This window comes from Rissa tridactyla, chromosome 2 (assembly GCF_028500815.1).
Source record: "Rissa tridactyla isolate bRisTri1 chromosome 2, bRisTri1.patW.cur.20221130, whole genome shotgun sequence".
In the NCBI taxonomy this organism is placed as follows: Eukaryota; Metazoa; Chordata; class Aves; order Charadriiformes; family Laridae; genus Rissa; species Rissa tridactyla.
In genome coordinates, this window is record NC_071467.1 from 142,716,774 (window position 1) to 142,739,013 (window position 22,240).

General features: G+C 46.2%; 1 protein-coding gene across 1 annotated transcript; it reads right to left on the reverse strand.

Moving 5' to 3' along the window:
• Positions 1–321: 321 nt before the first annotated feature.
• On the reverse strand, positions 322–2,744 carry FZD1 (frizzled class receptor 1). The gene has a single exon (XM_054193150.1). It carries the CDS (start codon positions 2,433–2,435, stop codon positions 672–674), a length of 1,764 nt encoding a protein of 587 aa, XP_054049125.1. The 5' UTR covers positions 2,436–2,744; the 3' UTR covers positions 322–671.
• Positions 2,745–22,240: the final 19,496 nt, after the last annotated feature.

Sequence of the window (22,240 nt, forward strand, 5' to 3'; positions counted from 1 at the left end):
GGGGCCAGGCTGGGGTCCGTCCCCACACAGACGGGGCCGGGGGCCGAGGCGGGAAGCGGCGCTCCTCCCCGGCCCCACCTCCGCCGCCGCACACCTCCGCCGGGCCCGGGGCGGGAGGCGCCGGCGGCAGGGGCCTCCCCGCGGTGCCGGCCGCTCCTGCGGCTGGAACTCGGAGCGGAGCCATTGCAAAACGCGCGGAGGAGGCGGGGGGGGGGGGGGGAAGAACGGGGTTTGTTTCGCTCGCTCTCACCGGTGGCAGCTTTTCCCATCCTGCCCTACGAAATAAAAATCCAACGCCTTTTTTTTTCCTTTTTTTTTTTAAATTAAGGGGCGGGGGGGGGGGGGGGGAGGGAGGGGGCGAGGAAGCAAAATCCGCAAACGGGTTAAAAGTGTCCTAAATAATTAAAAAAGTGAGTTGGTTTTTTTTGGAATTTAAATACAAATATACTTACAAAATCTTACAGAGGCTATTTACATCCCTCTCCCCCAACCTGACAGTGCACGCAGTTCCCACAGGAGACAGCCCGGGGAGGGCAGAGCCGGGCGGCCCCGGGGACAGGGGTCCCCATCGGGCTCGTCCTCCGCTCCCCCCGCCGCCTGCGGAGGCCACTCACGGTCCCCAAAGTTTGCCCATGCTGGACGAGGAGCTGCTTCCCCGGGCAGAGGAGGTCTCAGACGGTGGTCTCACCCTGCTTGCTGTTGGTGAGCCTGGTGTAAAACTTCCTCCAGGAGTTCAGGGTTTTCCCCGACCAGATCCAGAAGCCCGAGGTGATGCCCACGATTAAGGTCATGAGATACTTGATCATGAAGACGGTGAAGTCGGGGCTCATGGGCGGGTGGTGGCCGCTGTGGTTGTTGGGGCAGGGGATGGCGTAGCTCTTACAGCTCTGCGTGACCCAGCTCCTCTCCCACTGTTCCCTAAAAGCTTGCTCGTAAAAATAGCAGGCAATGACGATGGTGGCCGGCACTGTGTAGAGGACGCTGAAGATGCCTATCCTCACCATGAGCTTCTCCAGCTTTTCTGTCTTGGTGCCATCGTGCTTCATGATGGTCCGGATCCTGAAGAGGGACACGAAGCCGGCCAGCAGGAAGGAGGTGCCGATGAACAGGTAGACAAACAGGGGGGCCAGCACGAAGCCCCGCAGGGCGTCCACGTTGTTGATGCCCACAAAGCATACACCGCTGAGGACGTCCCCGTCCACCTGCCCCAGGGCCAGGATGGTGATGGTCTTGATGGCCGGCACGGCCCAGGCGGCCAGGTGGAAGTACTGGGAGTTGGCCTCGATGGCCTCGTGGCCCCACTTCATGCCGGCGGCCAGGAACCAGGTGAGGGAGAGGATGACCCACCAGATGGAGCTGGCCATGCCAAAGAAGTAGAGCATCATGAAGAGGATGGTGCAGCCTTCCCGCTTCGTGCCCTGCGCCACGGTGCGGGAGCCGTCCTCGGCGAAGCGCTCATTGCAGACCACCCTCTCCTCCAGCAGGAAGCCGGCGATGTAGGCCACAGCCACGGCTGTGTAGCAGCCCGAGAGGAAGATGATGGGCCGCTCGGGGTAGCTGAACCGCTTCATGTCCACCAGGTAGGTGAGGACGGTGAAGAGGGTGGAGGCGCAGCAGAGCACCGACCAGATGCCGATCCAGGTGCGGGAGAAGCGCAGCTCCTCGGGCCCGAAGTACATGAGCCCGTAGAGGCGTCCGGGCTCGCAGGGGGCCCCGCAGTCCTTCTCCCCCAGGAAGCGGTAGTTCAGGTAGGAGGGCACCTTCAGCGCCCGCGGGCAGGAGAAGCGCCCGCGGGGCTCGCCGGGCCCCGAGCCCCCGGGGCCGCCGCCGGTGCCCCCGCGGTGGGGGTTGCTGGTCCAGCTCTCGGGGCGCAGGGCGGGCGTGGGGGTGCCCCGCTCGGAGGCGTTCTGCCCCACGCAGAGCTCGCCGGCCCCGTGCACAGGGAACTTCTCGCAGCGCAGCGTGTCGGGCCACTGGAAGCCGAACTTGTTCATGAGGGCCTCGCAGCCCTGGCGGGCCCGCTCGCAGAGGGAGCGGCAGGGCGGCAGGGCCTGCTCCAGCACGGTGCACACCGGGGCGTACATGGAGCAGAGGAAGAACTTGAGCTCGGGCGAGCACTGCACCTTCACCAGCGGGTAGAACTGGTGCACCTCCAGCCCGGCGTCCTCCTGGTTGGTGTGGCCCAGCAGGTTGGGCATGATGGTCTGGTTGTAGGCGATGTCGGTGCAGAGCGGGATGGAGATGGGCTGGCAGTAGCCGTGGTCCGGGATGGAGATGCCCCGCTCGCCGTTGTACTGGCCCCCGGCCGGCACCGGCACCACCGCCGCCGCCCACAGCAGCACCAGCACCAGCCGCGGGCACCGGCCGCCGCCCGCCCGCCGCCCGCCGCCAACTTCCCCACCGCCGCTCGCCGCCGGCCCGCGCCGCTCGGCCATGCTCAGTCGGTGCCGCCTGCCCCGCCGGGCTCCCGCCGCCCAGCCGCCGCCGCCGCCGCTGCTCCTCCTCCCGGCCCGAACTTGCGACTCATGAAGGGAGCGGCGGGCAGGGACGGGGCAGCCCCGGCCGCCACTCGCGCGGCCGCAGCGCGCAGCTCTGCCCGCACCGGCGGCAGCGCCCGCCGCCGCCTCCTCCTCCGACTACCGCCGCCGCCTCCGCCGCCGCCGCCGCCGCCTGACCATTTGTGCCGGCCCCTCGAGCCCGCGCCCCTCGCCTCGCCGCGCCGCGCCGCGCTCCCTCCGACCGGTTTCCAGGCGCCCCGCAGTCTGCCTTTCACCGGGAGGGAGGAGCCTTGAAACCGACGCCGAACTTTCCTGCGTAAGGGACCGTCTCCCAACGCCTCACCCCGGGGGCGGGCGCAGGCGGGCGCGGGGCTGCCCCCGCGCCGCGCACAAAGGCGGCGGCGGGGGCGGCGCGGAGGAAGGGGGTGGGGGGGGGAAGCTCCGTGCGGGGCCGGGGGGAGGGGGATGATTGGGGGGGGGGCGAGGCGGAGGGTCCGGGCCCGCCGGGGCCGCTCGGCGGGGGCTGCCGGGGTGGCGGTCACGGCTGTGGCGGGGGGTGTTTTGGATTCCCCGGTGATGGCGATAGTTGAGGCCGTCGAACCGCGCACTCCAGCGGGGTGCAGGGCCCACCGAACTCGGCGTGTGTCCCCCCCCGCGGCCGAACGGCAGCGACGCCAGTTTCGCCTCCGTTCACAGCCCGGCGGGGGCCGGGGGGCGGCGGGCGGGGGGGGGGGGATCGGTGCTTGCCAAGGGCATGGTGGTTGTGGTGGTGGGGGACACACAGTGCTGCCGCCCGGGGGCTGCCGCAGGGAGCGGCGAACCATCGGGGAGCATCTTTGCAGGACCGAAACCGAGCAGACGGGCGTATTGCGATTAGTCGGGGCGCGGCGTGGAGGCAGGGAGGGCGATGGTGGCACCTCCCGCACGCAGCAGAAGTCGCCTCCCGCCAGAGACTACCTTTAAAGTGTCTGGCGACCGAGTTATTGCCAGTATTTTATGTGCGGCTCCCTCCTGCCGTGTCCGCAGCAGCAGCCTGAGAGAGGGAAACAATCACAAGAGGGCTTCCCCGTTCCCCCTCCGCCCTCTGCCCAGTGGGCAACGGGTCCAGCTGAATTCGGGATGGCGAACGCTGCTGGGTGGCTCGCAAGTGCCTCCCGTCGGGTTTTTGAAATGCTTGCTGTATTCTGGGGAGGGGGTTGAATTGGGCGTACGGTGACGGCCAACAGTGGCCATTTCTGTCTGCGTGCCCAAAGCCCCATTGCTCAGGCAGAATGGAGGTCCTGTTGGCTCTTCCCAAATGCGTAGTCCGGGAAAATTATGAGAGGCTGAATGGGGGATTTACTGTACTCACTGGAATTCAATAAGAATAATAAACTGTGCTCCTGGAGAGGGAGGAGGAGGAGGAGGAGAATCCAACCACGTTCTCCCAAACATTCAGAAACCAAGCTGCTGCGTCGTGGACGTGAACGTCCTCATATTTGTCCGACGGTTAATGCTGCCGTTTAGAGCTGAACCAGGCAAGAAGCTTCTCCGTCCAGCTGTCTTCCTTCTCTGCAGCGTGCTCCCACCCTTTAATGAGCTGCAAAAATCCATTGGGAATAAGACAAGCCTGGCATTTATTTCTAGCTGTCACAGGTGGCAAGGGTTAATAAAAGACATCCGTATTTCTTGGATAGCTACAGATAAAATTTGGACCATGCTATTTAGGCCACTGTCTTTCTCCCAGCAGTGCTGTCCCACATTCAAACTAATTAATAGCAAGATCTATGCTGTGTAATGACTGCAGGAGCGGGATCATCTTCAGAAATTGCACAACGTTAAATATGTCAATTGCTGATGTGCCCGTTTACTGAGGTTCATCGAGTTCTGTCAAGAATGCCCTTCTCAAAGGACCGTTGTTCAAAAATGATAGGCTCAAATGATATCCTTTTCCATCTTCTACTGAAAAAAGTTTGATTCCTTGCGTATCGTATTTACAGTTTTAAGCTACAGATTTTTCCTCTTCGGATCTACATCGGTAATTAAAATTACTAACTCCTTCCTAGCACAAAACCTAATTTATATTCAGCCCTAAATTACAGTATTGTTTTCCTATTCTTCATAAAACAATTGAATACTGGATCTTTAGATAGGAATGAGTATTATAAAAATACATTTAAAATATAATTTTCTTATAGAAAATAAGTGTGAATTTCCAACTAGTCTTAGGAATGCTCTGTGGCTTTCTGCCTATGGCCTTCAGACCTGGGGACACATTAGACAATCCAGGAAAGGTAATTAAGACGCCTGAGTCCATTGTCAGTTGGCTGAAATTCTGTGGGGTTCTGCATTTGAAATACTTAGGAAACACTCACTTTTCAAGCTGAAAAACACTGAAAAATTGCTGCTCTAAGTTGCTACGTGCAACAAGCCAGAAGATTGTTCTAGCAGAAAGATGAGTGTATGCAGGACAAGGTTTGTACATGTAGCTTTTTTTCAGACCAACTGGTATAGAAGGAAAAGTTTCTGTTAACCCAGACAAATTTCTGGGTTAGCAAGCTATTTTTTTTTGGTTCTGAAGCAGTAACTACCAAAGCTAAATGCGACTTGAGGACAACTGCTTAGAACTTAGATAAGGATGTATCAGTGAGACCACCTCAGAAAGAAGTGGAAACGGGAATGGAAGGAGTGTTGTGGGGAGAAGAATGAGGGCTGAGAGTTGGTAAGTTCAGGAAAGTTCCTAGGACTTGCTGGTTTTAACTATTTAATGATGTGTCACATAACAGAGAAAAATCCTGTGTGTAAAGAATCTTCCCAGAAGCACTTGTCCTACATTTTAGGCACCACAAAACACAAAACCCTTCATTAGAAATGTAATTCTCTGTGGTCCAAAACACCGTGTCAGTTTAAACCATCCCTGAGCCAGAAACATAAGGTGTGTTGATGCCCTTCTGCTACTAGAGCAATGAACACCCCCTGCCGCCAAACCATCCTCCGCTCTTACACTTCCAGGACCATAAAGTACTTCATCCTGGGCACGGCTGCTTTCCTGGTAGTTTTGCTACTGAAAATAGCAAATACTCAGCACCAGCGTGAAGTCCTGGAGATGGTCTTTCTAGACCGAAACACCTTACTGTCGGTGAGGGAGAGTTTCTCACAAAACACGACATTCTCCCTCTGATCTTTGAGTCCTGATCCTGAAGGGAAACTACAGAAAGTGTCCCACAGAAGTGAGCATAGGAACTAGGTTTCCTAACTCTGCCCAACATCCAAAACCAGGGACTCAGTAGAGATGCTGGTCTGATAGCAGATTCTAATTTCCCTCTGCTTCCGCCCCGCCACTTACGTCTCTCCACATCAACAGACTGTAAGGTAATTGCTTCTCCTTTTTGCTTAGCTAATAAATGCCACTCTTTCTCCCATCCTCAACATCCTCTGCTTCATTAATATCATTAACGGCCTCTCTGGTCTACAGCTACCATCTTCTTCCTTTCAGAGCTGGCTTAATTAATAAATGTCTTAGTAAACGTTCAGCAATTGTTCTTAACTGAGAGCTGCAGCTGGTGTTTCTAACCTGAAGAAAAGTCTGTATGGCTAAAAGTTTGCCCGATTTTTCCACCGATATGTCTTAGTTTAATAAAAGATACTGCATCTTCTTACAACCCTGGTACTGCACATCACATCCCCAGGTGACCATCGTTGCGTGTCTGCCTTGTTCTTTTCACCATTCCCTAGGTCTCCACCACGGGTGGCTGTTGGAGAGACGAGCCGGGACTGGACGCCACCTTTGCATCGGTCAGTCCAACGGTGATCATGTTCTTACACAGACAAATAGTGTCTTCCTCAAAGCACAGGCACTCTTCTTTCCCCTTCCCATGGAAATACAGTCTTCCATTCAAAGAGTAACCAGAATTTGGGCATTAAAATCATACCTTAAAAGAAATTTCAACTCTTACTTAAAAACAAAGTGCTGTCGTTACTTGTTACAGTATCCAGTAGGGGAAATTAGGACTCTGGCAGGTGGGAAGAGTACCAAGCTTTGTCCTCTTATTTTCTTTATATCCTGGCAACAGCCTCACTGTGCTGCTGTCTTCAGGGTGCTGGTTTGTACTGTTTTCACAGTGGGCCAGGATGACACAAATCCTTGGCCAAAAAAACCCTGAAGCTATCTGAATTTTTAATTTTGGAAAGAAACAAAGCAAAAAGTAGTTGCAGTATTTTCTTGTTTTGCTGTAAGTGGCTGGCAGAAACAGGATAGAGTGAATGCTTCCTTTCCACAGCATTTAAGGAAAACTTGTTTCTCTAGAGGAAATTCTTCAGCTTTATCTCATATGCCTATGTTACGTACTGGGAATGCAATATAAGCACAAACTGTATTTGTAGTAAAGCTAGAGACCACCCAAATGAATAAAATCTAAACACAGATGATAACATAGATGTATGTTTACCCACCAAATGAAAGCAAAAGTTATGCTCAGCTAATTAGCTTTTTAGCTGATTCAAGATTTCGCTATTTTAATGTCAAATGAGGGCTTAAAAGTATGATCATCATAATACAGTGTGACAACTTAAAAGTTGATTTTTGTCTCATGTTGAGCCAGAATCTTGTCTGATAAGAGCAGTTAATGTTTTTTTGGGGGGTGGGGGTGTTAGTTCTGTATGGAAAGAAAGGATTTTTGATAGCTTGGTCGAAAGAAGGATTCAAGCATGTAATCTTGAAAGTAATGTGATGGGCAGCAATGTGTATGTTACATTCCTGAAACCTCTGAGAGCGACCTAGGGGGTTCCAGATGAGACAGCACGTGTCCTCAGTTCAGGCAGGTCTTGTTTCAGCATCTCTCCCTTCGGTGCTGGCAGGGTCCATCACATCAAGTCCTCACGATGCGCAGACAAGGAGGCTTGCTGGAGAATCACTACCAAGATTGTAAATGCAGTGAAATGAAGGAGAGGTGATTACAGTGTCGTACATCTCAAATTTTAAGACAAAGTAGGGTACCCCCTTACATTGCCATATTAAAGCTACCATATATCTCTGGCAATAAAATCCTTAATCCAGGTAATACAAACTCCTTTGCTTGACCCTAGAAGTTGACAGATCTACAGACCAAAATTCTGGAGAGAAATTATCCGGACAAGACTTCCAAGCAGCTTTTATGTTGCATGGTAAGATATTTTTCACTTTCCAACATGCCAATGACACAGCCATCTGCCCCAGGGCCATGGGCCATAGCATCTCACGGATTTACCCTTGCCAGAAGAACAAAACCCTTAAAATTTAAAGGCCTACCTTGGACACGGACTATTTCTTGGAATATCTAGAAGACTCTTGGAAGTATGCCTGTGCTGACAAAAATAACAAACACATGCAGTGATTGGCAAAGAAAATCAGTAGGAGCTGAACATGAACCCTGGGCGATGGTGCAGGCAGCAGCCAGAACATTTACCACAGCCCAGGGTCTCAAGGCTGTACAGCCATGCGCTCAGGAAGTCATCTGGGCGCGGAGGTCGTTGTTATTACCAGGCATCTGACAAGATACCAAGTAATTCTCTTGCCATCGGGTGGCCCAGGTCATCTTACCCTCAAATTCATCCCAGATGCCTTTATATGTGCCTTTTATTAATTGGCTGTTTGAGTCTGCAAATGTCAGTTTAGGTAAAAGTTGTACTTTTATTTGTATTTGGGGGTTGCGGGAATAAGAGAAACAGAATGGAAATGCAGCTCTAGCCACTGAAGTCGGTGGTAATTTACTCCTGCTGTGTGACACCTATTGTAACCCAAACTCCTACCGTGTAGCACAGGCCAGGAATAAAGAGCAATCTTTGACTAGCAGTCGTGTAAGTCAGTCCCCCATTACAGCGATTTTATATGCTTTAAAGAGGCATGAGGAGAAACGCTATGCGCAGTCAAAGCGGGCTACAAAGAGTCTCTTCCTCCCAATAGCCACAGCATTTTTCCCTTCATGCTGTTTACTCAAGATAGATTGGGTATGTGGGGATTTGATTTGGTTTTCTTTTCTCTTCAGCAGAAATGTCGATGATCCCTGGCAAATTAAAGCCGTATGTGTCCTGCCTTCCCCTGACATGTTCTGCGCCGGGGCGAGAGGCGCAGGGGCTGCAGCCTGCCTGCCGCTGCCAGAAGTTTTCCGGAGAACAAGAAAAAGTCACAACTCTTAAAAGGGCAATTGCAGATCGCAGCTCATTTTGTTCAGAGAGAACGCGAACATTTTTACTCTCTTTTTATTTCCCTTTCTTGAGCGAGCTATACTACAGTTACATACAGGGCCTGAAAACACAGGCTCGCTCTTGTTCTTCAAACACAGAGGGGCTGATTTAAGGGCCTAAAGCCGGCAATCCTTACTCTCCCAGGAGCAGACCTGCTGGTTTCACGGATGCAAGGGAAGCGAGTAGAGCTTCACAAGGCTGTGATGCAAGGAGAAATTACGTGACGAGCTTTTTCTTCTGCCCTCGCATTGCTTTTCCCATGCTTTAAGTACCTTCCTTTTAGTGAAATGACTCTCCTTTTCCACTGATGTAAATGAGATTCAGATCATATTTTCTGCATTAGTATTTCAAGATAAACAAATTGAAAAGGTATGGGGGGGGGGGGGGGGGGCGGGGGGACAGAGTGGAGAAAAGTTGTTTTCTTTTAGATGTGTGTGTGTTTTCCATGAATGTTACGGAGGGAGTGAGCAGGATGAGATCAGAGCAGGGAGTAATTCACAACCTGCATCTGCCTTTCTCCATGGAATATGGCTTGGTACACGTTAAAGGACAATCTCAACTTTCACTTTAGAAAAAAATCTTTTGGGCTTTTGCTTTACTTTGGAAAGATAGCTTTAAATATTTAACCAGTATAAACAGAGGCAAACTGCCCAGCAAGACTGAAAGGAATGCACCACTAGGATCTGCTTGTAAGCACTTCTTCTCCCCTAAACGCATTCTTCTTTGTATAGGAGGGGTCAGCTGTATTTTGAAGTAAATTCTTTTCAGAAACTTTGGGCTGGTGTAGCGAAAGGAATTGTCTTAAGGATAGACAGGATTAGTGTCCTAGACCTTCCCCCAGTTCTGCAGCTGACTTTTCTAGTTATCATCTCCCCTGCTCTCGGAGCCTGGCTGCTCAGCGGCTGCTTGACACGGTGGCACCTCTAGGAGTGTATCGGGTATCTCACGTGGGCCTCAGATAAACCATCCTTAGTCTGATCCCTCAGTCTTCTGGGAGGAGAAAACGAAGCGCTTCAGAAAAATCTCAAAGTTCATGGTAGTGAATGTTACCTTAAGGATGATGAAGTTTCATTCCCTGTTGTCACAGATGGTCATTCTGTTTAGCTCACATACATAGAACCCAACTGCAAAGCGTTCAAGCCTCTCCTCCCCTCGCATCCCTGTCAGAACACTAAGCTATTGCACAGCAGTACGCATCTGGACTCTTTGCTTCTGGATTTTGTGATGTTTCTCTTTTCCATAATGACTAACAAGATTGTGTAATTTTTACTGGATTTGGATTTATCTGTGGAAAGCCACACATTTACCATCTGCAAGGATGGTTATTGTAATTCTGTGTACTTTCGTATGGGATTGCTGACGTTAAGAAAACCATTGTGGAGTTCCCAGCACTGAAGACCAGACGGACAAGCCACATCATCTCAGGGTCCCAGGTCTGCTGTTCCCTTCCGCTGGCCACATGCCGAATACAGAGTCTATCAAGGCTTTCTTCCTTATCTCAAAGTCTCACACGGGAGTGATCCAAGCCATGTGAGGGATGGCTGGTCTCAGCAGCCACAGCCCCGTGACAGCAGCGTGCCACTGCAGCAACACCCTCAGCCCCAAGACTGCTGGGCAGGAATCAGCCCAGACGCAGGAGACACAGCTCATGCAACAGCTGGCTAAGTCTGTAACATCCAGAAGATTCTGGCATGTTTATGCACTTCTGTATTTTCAGAGGAAAACACCTCTTTTTCCCACTTCAACTGTCAGTAGCAGTCACACCCTTGGAAAGCAAGGGAAATTCCATCCTTACATACTTTACCAGGAAAGTGAGGGAGATGAGGACTTCTTGTTTACTCTCCAATTTTGGAAGCTCTTTAATTCATGAGGAAGGGAATAGATAAAAATATGAACACTGAATAGAAAGGGATGGGAAGGGAAAAGAAGGGATGTTTACCTTCTGGGTCTTATGTGTTGTTATCAATTAATGTCGAAATCACTGTTAAAATTCAGGAAGCACTTTGCTGATGTCATTCTTTTGGACATTGTCAGTTGTTCTGCCATTTATTATAGCCAGCCAGCCAGCCAAAGTTAGTATTTCTGCAAAGCCACTAAGTTGTTATATTTCCATTTTTATACTTTTTTACAATTGTATAGCTTCTTTTTTGAATACGTAATTTTAAAAATGCAGACTTTGATTTAAATATTTGCTTAAAAGTTTGCGATACACTGCACTGTGCCTACACACACATCCTTCCAAGTACATATGTGATGACAATTAAGAGTTGGAGGTCTGGGTCCTCCTTCTGGCAGAGAAGGGCTAGCAGCAACTCATCCCAAACTTTGTCTGCACCACTGCCACAGCAAGCAAAAGGGTTTACCCACCTGATTTGGAGGCACTTTTCCCTCCTTCTTACAAATGATGTATTGTGTGGCTTCTGGGTTGCATGATACAAAGATTTTGTAGCTGGAGTTGATCTGCAGTAGAAGTTAGGCTGCCATGAAACCGCAGCCTTGAGCCCACATCTCTGGGATGTGCCAGTCAGCATCATTTGAGCCATTAAAAAACTGTGACAGAACTGTGTTCCCACACAATGTATTAAATAGCAGCAGATTTAAAGATGCTTCAAATCATAGCAAGCCTGGTGCTGAGCCAATGTAGCACTCAGAGTGCCAAGGACAAGATATATTTTAAACCTAATTGGTTTTGCCATGTCTACTATGCTGCTTCTCTTACTTTTTTTTTTTTTTCTTTTGAAATGCACAGCACTAAGGATATGGGGCTTAAAGGCTTGTCTTATTTGGGAAGAGAAGTGCCAATATTAAACTAACCCCCTGTGTAGACACTCTTATTTCAGTTTACAAGTGCCTTTCATGGAATTAGCAAGTTGATTCCTTGCTGACATAAGCTTAATCAATACGAGGCACTCAGCCTGATATAAATTTATCTCCATGATGGGGTTGCACCAATTTCTCTACATGTCTTTGAAAAACCATTTAGTTAAATCAGTTGTTTCTTCAAATTGGCAAGTCTGCACTCACTGAAGATTTGCAGTACAACATTGTGGTCAGCTGCAAAATGAATCACTTCAGTAAATTGTAAAGAACTCTTTGCCTTTTTATGGTGCCACCCATTAGAGCTCTGAAAGCTGCAAATATCAATAAACCTAGAGCAGCTTTGCATCTATGTTCTTAATCCCCATTTTCTAAATGCAGGAACTTAACTGTGGAGAAATGAAGAGTGTTGCCAAGGTCAAAAAAAGAGTACGTGGTAAAGCCGGAGAGAAAATGTAGAGATGTGGTTTCAGAAACAGACCGATGACTTTGAATACCCCTGGTGCCAGCATCTGTCAGGGACCTTATATGTAAAAAATCCTGGTGCCTGTGCTTTCGGGTAATAGGTCCTTTAAAATCAGATTGGCAGAGTTGGACAGATGTATCCCAGAATAACTAGTCTGTAATCTCTCATCTGAGTTTTGTAAATACGAGACTGACTTTTTCTTCTTGAATAAAGATCTACCCTTGTAATAATATCACCACCTTAGTAAATATTTATTTCTAGTGGTATCCTCCTTTAGCTATAAATATAGACATTCTAATCTCAAATTCTGAGGCAAAAAGGATATTCCACCACTTGTTATGGCTACACCAAGCATATTTTTTTCTAGGGATAAACATTTCAAATATGACTCTGTGAGCAGAGCTTTTTAGACTAGGAAGAGGACCACAATGACGGTATTGATGCAGTGCTATCATCCATTTCTGGAAAAATGGTTGTGGTCCAAACATCCACTCTGTCTGCTCTGCATTAAAGAAAGTTTATTAGTCTAAAGCCCTGTAGGTGATGGGTCTGGTCACAAACAAAACCATACATTAGCTCCGCTGGAAAAAAAGATGATAATGTCAGGTCTGATGAGCTTGCACTGATCTCGGACCAGGCTGCGGTTGGGATGGAGCGAGCAATGCTATGGTACGACTGATTGAAAGGTAACTGCACATAAAGCAGACCACAGCTGGTGTTTTCACCATGGAGTGCTTGCTCACTCTGTTGTTGAGTGGCGCCACTAAAAGTTACTGAAGCTTGAAACACAGTGAAATCGTTTTCAAAGCCTGAAAAAACCCTTCCATCCTTTGCCATACAGCTCATCTTTATACCTTGAAATCTATTATCTGGAGTTCAGTTACACCAATAATTTGCCAAAAGCGTGGACCCTTACAAAATATTAAGCTACAAAGAACTTAGCTGCACTGTACAAATGCTCTCTACAATTAAGGCAATTAAAAAGGGAAGCTTGAGGCAGAAGTACTTTAAAAATATTTGCAGACCTATCAAAAGTCTTTCTGTGCCCCTATTCCCAGAGTACCTGGGCACCTCAGCACCTCAAAATCTCTAATGTGTTTGTTCTGAAAGATAAAAGTACTGCTCTGTCTTCGTTTTGGAGAGGGAAATCTAAGGCAGAAAGAGATTAAAATGACCCGTTCAAAGTCAGGTAGGAAGTCTGTGATAGAAAAAGGAATTTAACCTAAAGCTGGCACACGCATTTCTTTTTCCTGAGGCCTATTTTTCCTCTGTGGAAAGCTTTGGAGGGCTGTGAATCACAATTGTTTTAAGCCCCTGAGGGAGATGGTCCCACACTTCCTCCCACTCCCGTCCATTTCTCCCACTCCTGCTGCGTGCAGCAGCACCCGCCGGGCAGCAGGGAGAAGCTGAAAAGCTTACCAGCAAAACCCACTACACTTCCAGTTGCACCAGTTCCCTTCTCTGGCCCTTGGTGTGGCTGCAGGGTTGGTAGTGCCAGCAGAGAGGAAAGGGAAGGCATCAGCTGAAAGATAGGAGAGGAGGGGATGGCTCCTGTCGGCAACAGCCCCTGCTTTGATGGGCATCAAGCGATCATGAAGCTGCGGCTTGAACTGCATCTTCACAAAGAAGATTTAATCATTAGCTATTCTGACTTGAAATAAAAAAATCTACACGCAACTGGACCAACCACTGAGGTGACGAATATGGGGAGAGATGCCTCTTGTTTTCCAGTAGGGCAGAGGGATGCACCAGGTTGAGGAACCTGGGAGCAGAAAAGGCCTTGAGTCACCTTGATGCTGACTCTCTCCCCAAAAAGAGGGGTAACAGGACTTGAAGCCATCATTTATCACCCTTCCCCCGCTATGTATGGCAGGACACTTCACAATGGATTTATATAAGGTCATGGTATTAGTCTGCAGCCAGGCTATTACCTTAAACTGTATTCTCTCATAGTAGCATACAAGCTTCTTAATACCTATTCTTTTATCTTAAAAGCAATCCAGATGACTGCTCTGACTAAGCATGTTTATATTTATTTATTTACTTGCTTCGTCGCCAGTTTCCTCTCCCTGCCTCCCTTATATTTATTTATTTACTTAACTTGCTTTGTCGCCAGTTTCCTCTCCCTGCCTCCCTTTTATGCTCTAACTAATAAATGTCTCTCTCAGCATGCCATTGTCAATAGCAATTAAAATACGCATCAGGCCATGTAAGGAGCACACACGTTATCAGTTAATAGGAAGGGAAGCCCCAAGGACAGTGGTGCACAGCAGCCTTGCCATCTCTTCCAGTGTTGGGAGCAGAGCACTGTTTTTCAAGGGGCCGTACTCCTCAGTTGCTGTGCGGGGATAGCTGCCCGCCGCTGAGGAACTCCAGACTGGGCACATGGACTTCATCTACAAGCCAGATCAGCTGTGATACATCTGCTGTGAGCGGATCTCCCAGTGCCACTGGTCACACGATAGAGCAGGTCACTTCATGGGAGAAGAAGCCCTTGATAAACATTAAATGGTCCAAAAGGAGACACAAACTCTCTCCCTTTTATATTGTGGATAGGAGGTAGAGAGTCCTAACTGCTTCTCAACAAGCCTAACAATGAAGCTGAGAACATGCCACTGACACACGGGCATTTGTCATACCGTGCAGCAAATCCTCCAGGAATAAATAAAAAAAGGGCTCAATAAAAAAAAAAATTCAGCAGAGGCAGATGGTCAGCAATGATGATCACCAACATGAAAACTCAACTGTAGGCTGAGACTGTCATCCTCAGGACTCAATTATAAACTACATTTTAAAGTATTTGTAGTAACTGTTGGGCAAGAAACGTAGGTACGGAATTGCTCAATTAAAAACCAGGTGGAAAATACCCAACATTTTAACTTTGTTTATAAGTGTGTTGGGTGCCTTAATTTCTCTGTTGGGTGATTATTTATCTCAAGCTGTCCAGAGAAGATTTGGGTGGGATTTGAAGTAGAAGTTTCCTGGGGACACAGCCTTTAGTGTGTACCCAAATATTTTGCCTCCTTTTGTATATAGGAAACGCTACTTTGGCTGCAGCTGACAGCACATGAAAATGAGTTTTCCTTCAGTATATAGTTTGCATTTAAAAGCATCATCTCCCACTTTTTCTACCTTTCTTGGGCTCAACAGACCAAGAGAATTGGATGATCTTTTAGAAACAAGACAACAAACCACGGGGAGGGTTATTTACCACCGAGCTTTTGATAACAGCCTTTTGGCTGAGGTAATGGACATGACACCTAAAATCAGCAAAAATAATGTTTTTTAGAAGTACCTACCAGCCTAATCAACGAATTCTCTCTGCATGCACATAGTCATTATTTCACTACTCTTGGTTTTTCTTTAAAAATTCTTTCTCTCTCTCTCTGTCTCTTTTCATAAAGCAGTAAAGAACCAAGGAGCTCATAATCTCATATTTATGGTAACAGCTTGTGACCCAAGGAACATAATCTGCCTTTATATTTTATCAAGATAAATTCCAGACATAATTAGTTTTCCCAGACCCAAGTCTTGGCCTGCATTTCTCATGAGTGGATAATCACCCAATAAAAATAAATAAAAACGTCACCCTTCCAAATTCATATCTGACGTTGTTCATATCTGACATTGTTCAGAAAGCCCTTTTGCATCGGCAGGAGACAGCCGTGCCTTTCTCGCTGCTGCTCCCTGACCAGTTCCGTGCAGCCCGTGTAGCCTCTGAACTCATCATGCATAGCTTTCTCATGTTGCGGTGGACTAATGACAAAGAAATTGGGCGTGTATTTTAGGAGATTCCCATTTTGTAACCGGACATCTCTCCTATCTTATAACAAGAGAGTCTTTGTAATATAGACTGGCAGTGCTACATGATTACAGTTTATTTCCATGCCATGCTGCAGGAAAACATAGATCTGAAGTTGAACGCCAGAGCCTTTAGAGAGTGAAGAAACATCTCCTGCAGGTGCTTGGTTTATAATTGCCCGGGATAGAGCTTCTTTATTGAGGTTTGTTGTCATTATAAAGTTCCCAAGAAAAACAGTCATCATTTATTTTTCGTCCTGCCATCTACCTACTGTCAGTGGATACCCACAGCCGTAGCCAGGAGGATGCCCCCACTTCTGGCCTCTGATCTGAACTGCTTTTGCTCCTGCCCTGGGGAGCTGCTGGGCAGGCAAAGCGGTAGGGAGCAGGCAGCACCCCAGGTGATAAAATGTCCCGTTTCCATTCTGCTCTATGGAAAATTTTAAAAGCTTTGATGTCTGAAGGCATATGCACTCCAGCAGAGAAAACTTCACATCTCATCCTCTCCCTAGCCAAGAGTAGATCTTTTCTATTATCTCACAAGCTGCCTGACAACACAACACATATAAAAACTGGAGCTATCACCATATCAGATCATGAAGCAGCTTTCCTGAATGTTGTTACGAAGGCAATTCTTAAGTGAGATAAAAATTGGTAGTTTAATAACTCCCTTTAGAAGGATGCTTGGTATACCCGAAATACGGCCCAATGCAATTAATTTGACTAAACAATTCAGAAGAAATTATCATATTAATGTGAAAAGTATAATGGAGGAATTACCACATGAATGCTCTAATTGCCTAGATTCTAAAACACATAAGGGTATCGGGGAGCTGGCAGACACCAGAACCCATCATTTCCACTATCGTATGTTTCTGCAATAGAAAGCAGAATTAAGCAAACATATTCTTTGCTTTCTAATTAAAGAAATGTACAGTTTTACAGATAATAGTCTTGATAGTGAAACAGAAAACACACCTCTGTTGAGAAGCTCATAACAAGAAACCATTTCCTCCAGGGCATATCCTGCGGTACTTGCTCCCCTTGGTACTGAGCAGTAGAATATCCTCTCTTGCAGGGCTACTCTTCAAATTCATCCCGCAGTGGAGGCAGAGGATGTCCTCTCATTTATGCTTCACCTCACAGTTCTGCTGCGCTCCTGTGTGGGGAACGGGCAGTGTTTGACCTGACCTGGGCAGAAGATGCCAGTACCAGTCTCAGGTACCATGAGACTGAGCTTGACAGAGCTTCTCCCCCGTTTGGTTCAGAAAGCCTGGCTGTTCTCCTGGCTTTGGACTGTGGGGCAGTTAGGAATAGCGAATGAAAGAAGTCAAAGAGAATTAGTAAAAATATGATGATATTTCTGAAAAGCTCTTGCAGTGAGCATCTGCCTGGAGTTGGATGCCCGGGACAGCAGACAGAGGTGCTTCAGTTTTTGTGTGTGTGAGCACAACACGACTGTGGACCTACAACCTGCAGGATGCACACGTTTTTACAGTTTCGTACCCCTGTTCCCTTTGCACTTTCCAGAAGCTATGAATGAGCAGTTACCACAGATCAGCAGCTGCTGTAGACCTAGGACACAGTAACATCTTATGCTCTGGTAGCTGATCTGGGCACATGGTTTCTCCATCCAAACTCAACTAAGGTCAGAACCACTGGGGAGAAGAGAGAGCAGATAGTGCCATGAGCATTCTGCGAGCCGTATACATCCAACGCCGTGCTGGAACACCGACAGCAGGAGAGAAGCAGTGGCTACAGAAGCAGCAATGGCAGGAGAGGCAACGGATGCAAAAAACTCCCATCCAAACATTTCCTGCTAAACCATGGAGATCCACAGAGCAGAGCTGATGGCCTGTGTTGGCCTTCAGGCTTCATACAACTGCCAGCTCCAATGAAGAATTCTAAATCTGGCTGCATAGCAATGCATGTTAATGCACATGGGATGGTTTTCTCCTTATGTCCCATGAAGATAGAAGCTTGGTTTGGGGACCACTTTGCAGAAATCAGACCTCAAAAAAAAGAGTGTAAATGCAGACATATTAGCCATGCATACAGATGTGATAAGCTGGGGCTTGGTGCAGTAATCCTGATGATGCCTTTTTTTAATAAAGTACAAAATGTATTGACATCACTGACTTAAAAGGTCCTGGTAGCTATGTTGTTTGATATATTGGTTCTACTTACTTTTGCAGATGAAGAAAAGCAAGAGAAGCAGTGAAGTAGTCAGAAATGGGATAGCTGTAGGAACAGGCAGTGCAATGGCCAAGCTGTTGAAGGCTGCCAGTGCAAGTGCCAACAAAGCAGCCGAAAACCAGATACACGGATGTACAGCAACACAAGGACATAGCAGGTAAGCAGCTAAAGGCTGTACCAGCTTTAAAGAAAGGAAGATCCTGCTGATCCAGGTAATTATGGAAGTTTAACCTTAGTCACTGGTGGAAAAGATCATCCTGAACATAATTACCAACAGATTGAGGCCAGTTTCAGCGGAAGCAGAGGGCCAGAAATGGTGTGACTACACAGCAGACACAAGCTGTATTGCTCAAATTATCACTTTTGACAACTGATGGGAAGGGAGTAATAAAGGTGGGTTAAAGCTTTTGGAGGTAAACAACTGACTTGTTTTGAGTGGATACAATATAGATGGTGCGGGTATCGTGGAGTTTCAGATAACTGTAATTATAAAAGGTGCGTATTGAGACTTTTGTAGTGCGGTAAGAAATGGTAGAGAAATCAAGCAATTGGGTAGGTCGAAGTTTGATTTGTGAGTAGGGAGCATGGAATCGCGCTCAATTTTCATCATGAAGCTGAATGTTGCTGTTAGGTGGCTTGGAAGGCATAATTTTGAAAGACCTATAGCAAAGCTTGTCAGCAAATGTGAATGATATGGCACCACTGACAAATATGTCTGATTTAACGAAAGCATTATTTGCCTCCTTGGAAAACTGTTTTTGCAGACTTGAATTTAAAACTAGTTCCAAGAAGATGAAGTGGTGTTCCAAGAAGATGAAATGGTTGCATCTTGGAGAAGGAAGAGTACATACCGTGCTGACATGCAGCGTAAGGGAAGTTACAGAGAAGTCTAGTCCTATATGTAGTTATATCCACACCAGCATCAGTCAGCTCAGCATCAGTGGATCAGAAATACGAATTAAAACAGTCACGTACCATAGTCACAGATGCTGCACAGTAGCTGATGAGATTATGGATCAATAAGAATAATACTTCTATATCCATATGGGTTTTTTTCAAATTTGTTATTACTTCATGGACTAAACCCAGCTCCAGTAAATGAGATAAAAATGCAGAAGACTGGAGACAGCTGAGAGGAAGCTCTTCAAAAGATTGCAGGTGGAAATGGAAAACATTTGAAAAGATCAGAGACCGAGTCAGGAAATCAAGGCAAGGGATTGCCTTTAATTAAAAAGATTATAATGATGATGATACAACAGACCACACCAATACATGACACACAAAAAAAAAAGAAAAACAGAAATGCATTCAAAGCCTAAAAGCTGATATCAAGTTCATGACTGGATATTGCATTAAATTAAGCTCTGTTTAATAATCCCTTAATATGACCAGCAATGGCATAGTGTTCCCCAGATGTGAAAGAACACTAGAACAGCCAGAGAAGAAAAGGATCATTTACCTATTTTGGATGAGAATTAAAATGCCTAAGTTTTCTACAGCCCTAAAATTTAGTTGGCTGGCTACAGAAATAGTCAGAAACAACCATCACCATTAAAAACTTGTAGAAACCCCACGAATTCAAAAGTTTTGCCAAACAAATAAGTCAGTGTAGATTCATTGTCCTGTGTATTTAGCACGCATGCACATACAACACACAAATTTGCACAGTCAGAAGTGAGAACAGACAAATCAAATACACGGAAACTGCACAAATATGATGTGCTTGCCAAGACTCAGACACAAGTCTTTGCAGGAGTCTGCTTGTAAGCCAATTCAGATCTGAATAATTGAAACGACATCTAATGGAAATTAAATACATACAATAAAATACGCGTGTGTATTCACCTTTATGACAAAAGTATTAATACAAAGTTACAATATTGAGATTGTCTAGGAAAACATCTTGTCCTAGAAAATGTAAGAGCTTTGTGTTCAAAGGATTTAGAAAATAAACTCCCTTTCTGTGGAGCCCTGCCCCTTGGGATTTGGCATAAGAAAGAAAAGAGAATTTCTAAGAAATATCAGGTTTTCTTTGCTGGCGTATTTTTTACTTTGTTCTGAATGGAAACAACTTGAGCTTAAAAGGTAAATTTCATTGACTGTAGATTTTACTAAGTGTGAGTTTAGCAGAGAAAGCAAAAGAAAGCGAAGGATGTACTAAATATGACTGCGTTTTACAACCCCTTTCTTCTTCTTCTTTTGATAAGCACTCAGCAGAATTCTATTCAGCGAAAGCTGCCAATTCTTATTTTTACCATATGTACAGATCGAGAATGTCAGAGGAAATGTGTATGGCAAATTAGGGTGAACTCTGTGGCCTGAATGTTAAATGAGAGGGCAAATTATGCAGGATTTGTCTACTATTTCACTGCTCTCATTTGTGATTTCTTTGGGCAGGGCACCTTTATAAGACTGTGCTGAAGATATTATCATAATGGAATGTTTTGCATAATAGAAAACACAGTCACCTCAGATCTTCTTTTGCATGACAAACCCTTGATTAGAAAAATAATAGGATGGAAATGGAATTTGTATTTATACAGGCAGGCATCAGAGCCAAGGAGAATGGAAGCTGACCTCAATACACTGGAGAACTGACACAGGCAGATGCAAAACCTCTCTCTTTACAGTAAATTTAGCTTAGAAATAGACTGGGAAACAAGCGAGAGTCATATAAAGGTCTTCCTATGGTGAAAAGTTCCTTATCCATGAGAAAAGTATCTGCGATATACAAACGATATCACACATTTTCAAATGTTTCATAGCTCTTGTTACACTGTAAGATCCACATTAGACCACTGTGAAAACAAGAATGTTTTGATATTGAACAAAATGGTAAATGTTTTAATTTTTCTCTTACATGTCTGATTCAACTTCGGCAACTTACAGTCTTTAGGTCCATTGATGTACAGTTAGAAAACAGAGAGTAAATATACTGGCCTAAATCAGCATAGCCAACGATTTACATAATTAGGAGGTGGATTATTATTTTCAGAATTGAATACAGCCATGCCCCCGTACTCATCTGAATTCATGCTCACATCTGCATATGCATTTATAGGATTGTTGCTGATGTGCACATGTCGCCAGACACGTAAACCCACTGGATTTATTTAATTATTCAGTATTAATAACAAAGTTTATTTTGCAAGCAGAAACAAAGGAAAAAACCTCTCAAAAGCATACAATAATTTGGAAGACTCTGTACCTTGAGGGAAACTGTAAAATCAAAAGGTAGGTTTTAGTAATTGTTGCTTTCTTACTAATCTAAGAACGTAATGTGCTCTCACGTGACTGGATTTAACGGATGTTCAACTTGGAAGACAACAACAAACACAATTTCATTACTGTCAACGATCTTGAGAGCACAAGACAGTGTTTTTCTCTGCCAAGATCATATTGCGCATAGGTCTGATGTTGATTTTGGTTGATAAGGATTCCAACACAGCTGGTTTACAGGAGAAGCCCCTAATACAACTGCTTAAAATAGGCTACCTGCAATGGGAAGAGAATGTTGTGATAGTGGGAGTTATTCATGCTGGGAGAGTGTAAGTGCTAATTACAAACCTGGTTATGTTTATTTCTGCGGTTGTCCTGAACTAAAGTGCATTGGCCAGTCTTGATACTTGATAAAACCCGGGAAAAGTATCGGTATATTGCTCTGAGACACCTCATCTCACTCTGATAAGGATAAAATGTTAGTCTGTCTTTGGTTTTCTGATAGCCATTTCCTCTCTGTCCCCCTCACTGTGATTCGTTGAGACGATCTTAGTCTGATCCAAAGGCCCTGAACACCCAGAACTGCTGAAGCAGCAAGGATGGGTGTATCCAGCATCCCTCAGGATCAAGCTTATCATTTTTAGCTGTAAATATCTGTATGACTAGAGTTACATGTGTCGGCTTTGAGATAATGTTACGATTTCATTGTGGTCAAAGATCTTGAAAAAGCAAAGCATGGCTGATCTCTGCACAGTATCTGTTCATGTTATTATCTTAACAGTAAACTCACAGCTGATTGCAGTTTGGCCCTTATCAGTTTTTCCTTCTAGCAACGGATATAATCATTTCAGCTTGCTCAGGAACAGACCCATCTTAAGTAAGACAAAGTTTTACAGAGAGCTGACAGGTAATACTAATCTTTTTTTTTTAATATAAAAAATGTCACAAAAGTGGTCACAACATTTAATATACATATATGAACAATCGCTAATGAAATCCAGGAATTCAGCTTTTCAGTGCCTGAAGAAGCAGATTTAAAACC